The sequence below is a fragment of the Plecotus auritus genome (assembly GCF_963455305.1).
Source record: "Plecotus auritus genome assembly, chromosome: 7".
NCBI classification, from domain to species: Eukaryota; Metazoa; Chordata; class Mammalia; order Chiroptera; family Vespertilionidae; genus Plecotus; species Plecotus auritus.
In genome coordinates, this window is record NC_137774.1 from 106,135,181 (window position 1) to 106,147,199 (window position 12,019).

General features: G+C 40.6%; 1 protein-coding gene across 1 annotated transcript in view; it reads right to left on the reverse strand.

Moving 5' to 3' along the window:
- Nucleotides 1-12,019, reverse strand: part of LVRN (laeverin) — a gene marked incomplete at its 5' end in the record, with an annotated part of 75,828 nt that overhangs the window by 25,126 nt on the left and 38,683 nt on the right. The window contains 4 exons of the mRNA XM_080679826.1: nucleotides 1,319-1,491; nucleotides 1,897-1,962; nucleotides 2,053-2,118; nucleotides 2,696-2,839. Coding sequence (XP_080535952.1) covers nucleotides 1,319-1,491; nucleotides 1,897-1,962; nucleotides 2,053-2,118; nucleotides 2,696-2,839 — 449 coding nt within the window. The remainder of the gene's footprint in view (nucleotides 1-1,318; nucleotides 1,492-1,896; nucleotides 1,963-2,052; nucleotides 2,119-2,695; nucleotides 2,840-12,019) is intronic.

Sequence of the window (12,019 nt, forward strand, 5' to 3'; positions counted from 1 at the left end):
CGGGCTGGATCCCCAGTAGGGGGTGTGCAGGAGGTAGCCAATCAATGATTCTCTCATATCATTGATGTTTCCATCTCTTTCTCCCCCTCCTTTCCTCTCTGAAATTAATTAAAAAAAATGTTCAGCATGAATCACTCAGATTATTCATATTTCCTAAATGCCAACATTCTTTCCGTGTTGGTGGACATGACCTGGATGAAGTAGCTGACCACAAGGAGGACATTAGTCATCTGAGGGGACATGCCACTTAGAATTTGGGCAATATTTTTCAATCTTGCTTAAATACTCACAAGTCTGGGTTCTCAAAGGCATTAAACTGAGGGTCTCTGTTTTACCTGGTGACTAAGGCATAACTCTTCTCAAAAGACACAGAATATCACAGTGAGAAGAGATCTTCAGGTCTCTTGTTCTTCACCCCTGGGGTTTTAAAGAAAGAGTAGGAGGACCTGAAAATTTTGGTGGTGGTATTTGAAAATTAATTACTCATTTGTGGTAATACTACAATGAGATGTGAGGATCAAAATTTTATGAAAAACAGTTGAAAATTATCTAACAAATTAAGAAATAGCAGGGAAGGGAAGGGAAGGGAGGAAAGAGAAGAAAAGGGGAGGGGAGGGGAAAGTGATGAATATTAAGCCACTTTGTACTCATTATTTCATTTTTAAAACAATCTACTGGGATACCTGTTATTATGTTTACTTTATAGATAAGTCAATTAAACTCAGAGATTTTAAATAAGACTTACCTAAGATTTGAAGTTTGTTGGAGTTCCTATTTGAACCCAGGTCTAACAGTATTGAAAGCCCATAATTCTGATATAGGTATGGGTACAAATACACATATACATGCTTGTGTGGACATGCACAAAACTATTCCTCAGACATAGTTACCATTCAGTACTGTTTCTAGAGAAAAGAAGATGACCTTGCAACACAATATCCTTTTATCTTAACTAGCATGAGGTCATCTATGGCTCTAGTGTATTGCCTGTCACCCAGAATCCTGAGTAATTTGTTATTTCTGTCTGAAGGACAAAAAAGAAATACATAACACCCAAAGCTTTGGTCAATGGTGTTGTGGAGGGGCACTGCCTTGAAACCTTAAAAGCAGGTCTCTGGCCTGGCTCAGGACATCAGGGGCTCTCCCTCATTCTAGCACCCCAGGAACGTCCTACGCGGAGTCCTAAGTCACCATCCCAGAGTCACTCTGCGAAAAAGTGTAGCCAGCAGGGGTTATGCTTCCTCACCCACAGACTGGTTTCCATTTGATTAGAACTCAGCTCCAAGGAAGGTAAAGACAGAGGGGCAAATCTACCTACTTGTGGGTGAGAAGAGTCTGATTCTTAACCTTTCCAAGATAAAACGGTTCCTGTTTCATGACGCCAGTAGATACATTTAAGGTGATAACTGGAAAACCACTCTGGTAGGTCCAACTGTCCATTATACTTTTTACTGTTGCTGGCAAAACAATTTTACTCTGGTCATCTATGGCCTGTTTTTAAAAAATCATCAGAAAAGCAGATATTTATCTTCAAAATCTTTTGAGGTAGCAATCTCCTAAAAGAAATGACATAGCTATTCTATATAGTAATTCCCAGTGGGTGATATACCGGGCCAAATTCAGAACTCCCTTCAACTCTATACCTGAATGGTTCATTCATTCATTCATTCATTCACTCACTAAACATATTTTTAGATCTAATATGTGCAGGCTCTGTTCTGGGCACTGGGAATACAGTGGCGGAGACTAAAGAAACAGCCCAACTTAAGGGAGTTTCACAAACAAGGTAAAACTGTTTTTCCTGTGGCATTGCCATATAAGCATGGCCACCCCATCTTGTTGAACTCTATCATACAGAACAACTCAGCAGAAACATGTCAGGAAGTAGGCCAATACCATTTGAAAATGCCTCCAGAGATCATCTTGCTTAGCATTTGAATAAGAAAATGTCTTCAAATACGACTATAAAAATAGAAAAGTTAAGGTTAGAATAAATCACATCCCAAAGCAATTTATGTTTATTGCCTTCCAGGTAACGTTTTGTAAACTCACCTTAAGGGCGCTGATAAATAAATTCTCACTCAGGAAACTAGAAAGCATCCGGACCATAGACGCTCCCTAAGACATAAGAAGTTGTCCATGATTTGAACAAAATTCAATATCTAAAAACTGACATATTCCATTTCAAGACTGTGCTCCTGATTGCATTGTGCACTTTAGTTGAATGTTTCAGTTATTCTAAATTATTTTAATAAAATAGTAGACTCACTAATTAATAGGTACAAGGTGAACTAATGCCCTACATATAAAGAGTTCAGGGTACACAAAATGTTTTAAATTTATATATATATATATATATATATATATATATATATATATATATATATATATATATATATATAAACATATGGCAAAAATAAATTTGTACCAAATAGAAGGGGTTACCTTAAAAGCAGCAAGTGTCTAAGTCTATTCATAATGGTAGATGGTATTGAGCACCTAAGATGCGCTTGATTAATATTTACTAGATAATAATTGATTTAACCACATTTTCTGAAATCTATCTACTGAATAAAATTAGGGTTATTTGTATCAAAAGTTGTACAATAGCATATCAGCTTATGATCCTTGGAATCCATTTTATACAACTTTCTGCAAGAGTTCAGAACAAAGGGAAATATATGACTGATTTTACCTTATTGTAAGTAAATATGTCAAAGAGCTCACTTATTTCATTAATTTCTGTGAAATTTTCCACCTTCATGGATACAGCTCGAGGCACCATGGCGTGATCTTCTCTGAGAACATCATGTAAAAGGTTAGAAAAAAATACTTCATTCTAAAAGGAAACGATTGAACCACATTAAGTTCCGAGGTGTCACAGAAACACAAAATTCAATGTTCCCAAAAATACTTTAAAAACTGACGTTGAAGAAGGAGGAAAACAATAATTAAGAAGTGCTCTGTGAGCTACAATATGCCAAAGAAGCAAGGATTCCATCTTACCTAATAATAGACAAACATGTAAATTGACCGTACCTCTGCTACGCCACCAGCCAATCAGGAGTGATATGCAAATTAATCCATCAAAGATGGCGGTTAATTTGCATACACAGGGGCCGAGTGACTGGGACGGGATGCTTACGTCATCACCATGGCAATGATGCAGGCGTTCTGCCCCACTCCCGGTCTCTCAGGGCCTCTGGGCAGTGTGGGAAGGCGGGGCCGGAGCGGAAAGGGGCTGGGCCGGAGTGGGAAGGCGGTGCCGGCAGCCAGGGAAAGGAAAGCCCATTCTAGCACGAATCTTCATGCATCAGGCTTCTAGTGAGTAATAAAATTCTAGGATACTTTCCTTCCCATTTGGTGTCTTTCTTTATTTCAATTCTTGAAAAATCAATTACAAGAGCTCCATATACATTTTTCCTAAGGAGGTCCCTGGGGTCGGGGTGGGGGGTGGAAAGAGAATAGTATCTCTTGGTGGTTTTAATCATCTAGAATTTTATAGAGAATTATTAAAATCTAATATTAATCTAATTACTAATAGCAAACCCTTAAGATTGATCAGTATCTCTTTCATGGACATTCATAAACCAAAAGCATGCCATATTTATGAATTCACAAGAATGCTGATATAATAATTTGTAATTGGAAATAAATCAACAGATTGGATATAACAGTTTATATGTAACTCATACATTAGAAGAAGGTACTTAATTATATTTTAATAAGAAGTACAGAACTCTATACTGGTAAAAGACTAAATCTCTCTGACCCATGACAAGGGCCATTTCTTTCTGAAGAAGAGCTGTAAGGATAACCAAAGTATAGCTAAGAGGTGCATGGGATGGACAAACCAAAGAAGGAACAGTGGAGTAGTTGCAGGAATAGCATACCCTGGAGAGGCCCTGATAATCCACATGAAACCTCTTTTGGGGGTCCCATGTTGACTCTCTCACCCCTGGACAGTGTCAGATAAACTTTCAAATTCTGTCCCACTTCCATTAGCCTATGTTCCAATCATCATTCTGTTAGCACAGTATTTTTAGATTTATGAATAGCATTGATTAGGCTCTTATCAAACTCTGAGAAAGCCTGTCATTTAGGGCAATGCATGCCAATAAAGACAATCTTTAATGTCAATAAAGGTCACCTGGGGATTTTGTCAAACGCATATTCTAATTCAGTTGGTCTGGGGTGGGGCCTATATTTTAGCCAGATGACCTGACATTGCTAATTTGAGAATCACACTTTTAGTCACAAAAAATTTAGGGGAGACATCTGCATAAGTCTCTTCTTATTCATTAAGTATAGGTTTTATTAATTTAACACTCAAGAATTCTGCGTCTGTATATGGTTCTCTGATTTTCCTTCTCAATTTTAATCTAATGACTAGATTAAAAATCCATGATCTCTCAAAGATCATTGAAATAAAGCTTAAGCTTAAAAAATTTTTTTAAAGCTTATGCTAATTTTCTCAAGTGCCAGGATCTGATGCTCTTCTAACAAGGATTGCATTCACTCCATGGCACAGTAATTGAGAAATGTAGACTCAGAAAAGAGTAATTAAGAACCAATGATGAAAAAATAACTAAATGATACAAATAGAGGCTAATCTTACCATCTAAGCTTCAAAAACACCAGTAATATGTTTTCATCAAGTTTCCCAGATATGACAATACCTTAACCCAGTGGTCGGCAAACTCATTAGTCAGCAGAGCCAAATATCAACAGTACAACGATTGAAATTGCTTTTGAGAGCCTAATTTTTTAAACTTAAACTTCTTCTAACGCCAATTCTTCAAAATAGACTTGCCCAGGCTGTGGTATTTTGTGGAAGAGCCACACTCAAGGGGCCAAAGAGCCGCATGTGGCTCGCGAGCTTCGGTTTGCCAATCACTGCCTTAACAATTTTAGTTGCATTAAGAGGTACTGATTGATGTTAATATATTCTATTCAATTAAGAACAGGGTAAAATTTTAAAAATGGGCAGAAAACCTGAATAGACATTTCACCAACGAGGACATACAGATGGCTAATAGACATATGTAAAGATGCTCAACAACACTAATCATCAGAGAAATGCAAATTAAAACCACAATGAGATACCACCCCACACCTGTCAGAATGGCTATCATCAGTACGTAAATCAACAAACAAGTGTTGGTGAGGATGTGGAGAAAAGGGAAATCTTGTGCACTTTGGTGAGAATGTAAATTGGTGCAGCCACTATGCAAAATATTATGGAGGGCATGTATGGGAGTGGGGTGGGGAGGGGCAATGGTAAGATATGTACACATATAATACCTTAATAAAAAAAATTAAAAATAAAAATAAATAAAAATGGAACTGCCTTATGACCCAGCAATTCCACTTCTGGGAATATATCCAAAGAAACCCAAAATACTAATTTGAAGGAATATATGTACCCTTATGTTCATTGCAATAGCCAAGACAGGGAAGCAACCCAAGTGTCCATCAATAGACAAGTGGTACATATATACAATGGAATATTACCAGGTCATAAAAAAGAATGAAATCTTACCATTTGTGACAACAGGGATGAACCTAGAGGGTATTATACTAAGTGAAATAAGTCAGAGAAAGACTAATACCAGCTAATTTCACTTATATGTGGAATCTAAGTAACAAAATAAACTAATGAGCAAAACTGAAACAGTCTTATAGAAACAGAGAACAGACTGATGTTTGCCAAAGGGGAGGGAGTTGGAGGGCTGAGTGAAAAAGGTGAAGGGATTAAGAAGCACAAATTGGTAGTGATAAGACAGTTACAGGGATGCAAAGTACAACATAGGGAATAGAGTCAATAATATTGTAATAAGTATATATGGTACCAGGTGGGTACTGAGAAAATTGGGGGAGAAAAGTTTGTAAAGTATATGACTGTCTAACCACTATGCTACACATCTGAAATTAATACAAATAATGTTAAATGTAAACTGTAATTGAAAATAAAATTTAAAAAGAACATAGAGGGTAAATCTAATTATTTGGGGGGAATGGAACTTCTTTCTTTATTGACTCTAAGCATAGAGGTATGGATAGGGCTTTTGAAGAAAACTAAGATTTACTACATGTATATAAAGTTTATATATATGAAAAGAGTCATATAAACACACAAACACACACACACACACACACACACACACACACACACACACACACACACACTAGCTCCTTGAGAACAAGAACACTCCCGGGTGCTTTCTCTCTGCAGAGCACGGTGCTTAAAGGCATGGGCTTTGCAGTCAGAGAATTTGGAATTGCATCTCACCTTTGATATTTAATAACTCTGAAACCTTGCACAGTGTACTTAATGCTTCCATGCCTGTTTCCTCAACTATAAAATAGAAAAAATAACAACTACATTCAGATGATTGTTTTGAAGATTAAGATGATGTGTGCATAGAATTCACAGTACCTGGCATTTAAGTCCTAAGTGCTCAGTTAATGGCAAAGACCATATTACTGTTGTCACTCTCATCATTATCCTAGTCATTAGACTGGATCCAGACAACTGGGTTATAATCACAGTTCTGTCCCAATCAGGAAAATGAACTTGGCAAGTCACTTAACCTTTTGATATTTAATTCTGCTGAACTATATAATGATGTCCAATCCAAGGGAGAAAGAACAGAGGCACCACAGAGCAGCTGGACTGCAGGGTTGTGGACATTTTATAGGATATCTGAAAAGGGAGAGTAGGTGCATGGAACTGGGACATTCAGATGCTGCTATATCAGCACTTCCCAGAAACCGTGATTTCACAAACATATGCAAAAAAATTTTTTTTTAAGTCTGTAGGGCTAAGACAGGTTTGTCAACTTTTTATTCTACCATCATATATATATATATATATATATATATATATATATATATATATATAATTGATTTCAGAGAGGAGGGGAGAGGGTAGAGAGAGATAGAAACATAAATGAGAGAGAATCATTGAATGGCTGCCTCCTTCACGCCCCCTACTGGGGATCGAGTCCACAACCCCAGCATGTGCCCTTGACCGGAATCGAACCCGGGACCCTTTAGTCCGCAGGCCAATGCTCTATCTGTTGAGCCAAACCAGCTAGGGCTCTACTGTCTTTTTAATCAGCAGAAACAAAACATCATCTATGTACCATCACCATCTATACTGATAATAGAGAAATATGCAAATTATCCATTACAGCGTCATGTCATCACTGGATCAGCAGGCTACGTCCCCACCCTCTGCTCAGGCAGGAGCAAGGCCTGGGGTGGGGTAGGATATGATTGGGGGGGATAAGAAAGGAGAGGGAGAGGAAGGCAGGCCTGCATGCAGACAGGCTGAGAGGAGAAACAAAAATACAGAAAGGGAACAAGAAAAAGACGCAGGAATGGAAAAGGGAAGGAAATGCAGGGTGGCATCTGGGAGGGGGTGTCGACTGCAGGGGGGGGCAGGTGTGCCCAGTGAGGGGTGGGGCAGGAGCCACGCCCAGACACAGGAGGAGGGCGGTGGCTCCCAGTGCGGGCCGTTGGCAGGGAGGCGCCCACAGGTCCGGGACAGAGTGGTGGACAGTCCGAGGCCTTCTGGGTGGAGGCGCTCCTGCTTTGCGGGCCTTGGCCACCCTCGCATCCCGGGCAGGAAATGGAAGCAGGACAGTGGCGGGGAGGCCGGGGAAGAGAGGACGGTGAACACTTGGCCGGGCTGAGCCCTGGGCTGGGGGTTAATCCCCCCCAATGGAAGCTTTAAGAAGGGAGGGAGGGAAGAACTTTATAAAGGACTCAGTAGAGGGCAGAGTTAAAGAAGGAAAGTGGATGTATGAGTGAACTGTAGGAGCTATAATGAAAATCAAGTATAGTTGTGTACTGGGGACAGATTTTAAAAGTAGAAGTCAGAAAAGAAAAAAAGATAAATGATAGTGAATAATTAGGCAGGTAGATAGATATTAAAACAGTGGAAGTAAGTAGAGAAGAATGGATGGGAAAGGGAGGATGAGAGAGAAAGAGGGAGGGAAGAAAAGTTTTAAAGGGGAGCCTGTAGAGCTTAAAAGGAGAATGGGAAGAAGAACAAATAGGGGAGGAAGCAAAGCAGGTCTGAGGGAGGAAGTGAAGAAAAAAATTAAGGTGGGAAGGAAGGAAAAGGGGAGGGAGGGAAGGGGTAAAGATATAGGAAAGAAGGAATGTGGGGAGGGAGGGAGGTTAGGAGAAAGAGGGGAAGAAGGATGATGGAACAGAAATAGAAAATAAGGAGGAAAGAAACATTTATAAATGATGAATCAATAGGAAAAAGTGTTACATAAAGGAGAGAGAAAAATTGTGTGAGAGGGAGAAGCCAATAAGGAAGTCAAACACAATTGTATGTGAAGGGGATAAGATTTTTTAAAAAAGTTAATAGGGGCAACCAGGCCGGCAGGGGAGGGCAATTAGGGGTGACCAGGCTGGCAGGGGAGGGCAGTTAGGGGGATAGGGCAGGCAATCAGGTGAGCTGTTAGGAGCCAGAGGTCCCGGATTGCGAGAGGGATGTCCAACTGCGAGTTTAGGCCCGATCCTGCAGGCCTAAACTGGCACATCCCCCGAGGGCTCCCAGATTGGAGAGAGTGCAGGTCGGGCTGAGGGACCCCCGCCCCCGCGTGCACGAATTTCGTGCACCAGGCCTCTAGTCTACACTAATAAAAGAGAAACATGCAAATTGACCATCACTTCATGCCACCCACCAGCCAATCAGGAGTGAGTATGCAAATTAACCTGACAAAGATGGGGCGGCCCCGCCCCCCAGCCGCTCCAAGCCTCTGGGCAGCACGCATGCAGGCGCAGAGCAGCTGGGCGGGGTGGGACACCTGCTATGAGGGGGAGGGCAGGGGGCGGAGGGAGCTACAGGAGTGGATCTCCAGCTAGAGTGAAGACTGAAGGCTCTGGCTGGAGCAAAGGCCTGGGTCCCAAGTGCTGGAGGAAAACTGGTGCCTGCAGCCAGGGGAAGGAAGGCCTATTGCATGAATCTTCGTGCAACGGGCCTCTAGTCCTTTCATAAAAGGCAAATTTTATTACCAATATATTCTTATAAATGTCTTCAAAATGAAGAAATTTAGCCTATAAGGAAGAGCTGGCCAGTGGAGATCAACATTTCAAATAACAATACACTCTTTGAATGAGTGGAGACGGGGAGAGGACAAGAGGCCAAGAATCCAGCCTGGGAACCACTTGGGAGATGAGATGAGAAAGAGGCTGTCGAAGAGCAGCAGAAAGAGCCTCCCTAAGCATCAGAGAGGTGGCGGGAGGCAAGACCAGAAGGGAAGAAAGGGCCTCTGGTTTGTTATAAAGGGGTGAGGTCTGTGTCAAATGATGATATTAAATCTAAACACGTAAACATCTAAGTAACATAAAGTCAATTTAACTTTATCATGACATCCTGAAAGCACTACCTAATTACTCTAAATAATTAAAAATATAACTTAGAGGATCCCAGAAGATGGCTGCCCAAGGGAAGGCAGACTGCAAGATAGTGTGTGAGTGAGAAAACAAAGGGAGAGTGTGTGGTTGTACGGGGAGTGTTTGTTGGTGAGTTGAGGGACAGCTATACTCTAGGAGACTGTGGGGGACTGCTGGACGGGGCTCCCCTGACCGGGCAGCCCCCACTGCTGCTGGGTTCCCTCCCAGAGAGACCCGCTAGGACGTGGAGACCCCACCATCTTAAAGGGGAAAGTGGATGTTATCGGACGCCTGAAAACCCCAGGGAATCTACAACTACAGCACCCACCGAACAGCTGCGAACCCGAGAACACCGGTCCCCAAGTGCCGCAAGCAGGCGGATTCAGAGGAGCTCTACATTCCCTCACTAAAAGGTCAGATTTCGCCTAGGATAAGATGAGGTCTGTGGTCCCGGCAGGAGAGAGAAACGGCATGCGGGAGCTGGAGGACCGGGGGAAGTCTGCACCTAGAAAAATCCGTGGCTGTTGGGGCTGGTGTGATCCATGAATGTGGAAGGGGGTCCACAGAGCTGCTAACAGAAGGGAACTCTAAAAAGCAACCCATTTTGATCTGGGTGCAAAAGGGCAGCCTAAAAATTTTTAAAGTGTGCTGGCTGATTAGACCCAAGGGGGAGAAAGACTGCACAGACTTGTGCGCAGCCCCAGAGTTCACACACTTACTCTGGCTCTTTATTTTTATTTATTTTTATTTTTATTTTTTTCCTCTTTAAGTCCTTGCTTCTGATTACTAAGCCCAATACATAAGATCACCCAATTGGGGACACTCTAAGAGACTGCAGGGGAAAGTTGTTTTTCTGGAACCTGGGGATCAGAGTGGGGAATAACCATCAGAGAACCAGCTCTGGGGCAACCCACTCCACCAAACCGCTACTAAGTGCCACAGGGAAAACAAATCTAAACACTAGCTAGAGAGGACCTATAGACCCAGAGGTCAATCCAGAAACACTGCCACCCAGGGGTTGAATCACAAATTGACTCTTGTGTAAACACAAATAAAAGAATAGAAGAAATAAAGACATACTGCCTGCTTAAAAATCAGGACTGGCTTACAACACTGAGGAGCAGTGGAATGCAGGGAACTTCAATACTGTCCTGACTAGGAAACAGGTGTGCCAAACAGAACAGTAGAGGAAGTGAATGACCTTCACTACTGCACTTTTTTTTTTCATCTTTTACTTAGGAAACTAAATGTTTTTTCTTTTTTCCTCACTTGATTTTACCTTTTTAATCATTACAATTTTATTTTCAATCAGTATTATTACTACTACTATTTTACCTTTTTTTAAAAAAAGTGTCATTTTATTTTCTCTTTATTTTACTTTGGGATTAGTGTTCTACATTCTATTTTCATCTTTCCTTTAGCATCATTTTACTCTATCTCAACTTTGCCTTTATGCCATCACTCTCTTCGTCACTTTTCCCCTTTTGTTGTCCCAATTCTCTTACCCTATTCCTGCTTTAGATTTTCCCTATTCCTTCTTTTTACCCCCTGTTAAAATTTCACCCTACTTATATATCTAATTTCCAACCCCCTGCTCCAAGTCCATACACACCTCTCTCTTCTCTTTCATCACTATTAAAAATTTTTATTTTATTTTATTTATTTTTATTTTTTTCTCTCTGTCCTTTGGTTGTTGTTTGCTTGATTGTTGATTATATCGATTTTTTATGCTTGTTTGAGAGATTGTTTTGCTTTTTCTGTTTTGTTTTGGTTTGTTTTTTGCTTTCGTTTTCCCTCACCTCACTTGATATTAGTTGTTGTTAGTAGTTTGCATTCATCTCCAGGTACTTGTTGCTGGCATGTGTTGAGATTAGTGGCTGTTCTATTGGAGTTTTCTCCCCATATATATAGTTTTTTCCCTTCTTCTTTCTTATTCTCTCTCTTTTCTCTTTTACTTTTTTCTTCCTTTTCCCAATTTCATTTTTGCACTCCTTTTTTTTTCTCTCTCTCTTCTCCTTTCTCTCCTATCCTCTAATTCACCTTTCTCTGGTGGTCACCTTTATTTGGGGTTATTAATATCATGAACACATTTGTGTTCAGTGCCTTGTGCATTGTACCTTGTTGTGTTGTACTTTGTGCCTTTAAATCAACGCAGGAGAGAGAGAACTATATAACCAGACACTTGGAGAAGAGAGATCATGGGGAGATAAAGAAACAGCCCGCATATGAAAGAAAAGCAGGCATCACCAGAAAAAGAAGTAAACGAAATGGAGGCAAGCAACCTGTCAGAGAAAGAATTCAGAGAAATGATCATAAGGTGGATGAAAAGAATGAAAGACAAATTCAACAATATGAGTAAGAACCAAGAGGAAATGAAGAAGAAGCAAGAAGAAATGAAAAATGATACCGCTGCTGTAAAGAACTCAATAGAAAGCATCAAGAGTAGACTAGAAGAAGCAGAGGACCGCATCAATGAGCTAGAAGACAGGGTAGGAAAAAATACCCAAGTAGAGCAGCTTCTAGAAAAAAAAATTAAAAGCAGGAGGAGAGCCTAAGGGAACTTTGGGACAACACTAAACAAAACAACATCCGTATAATAGGG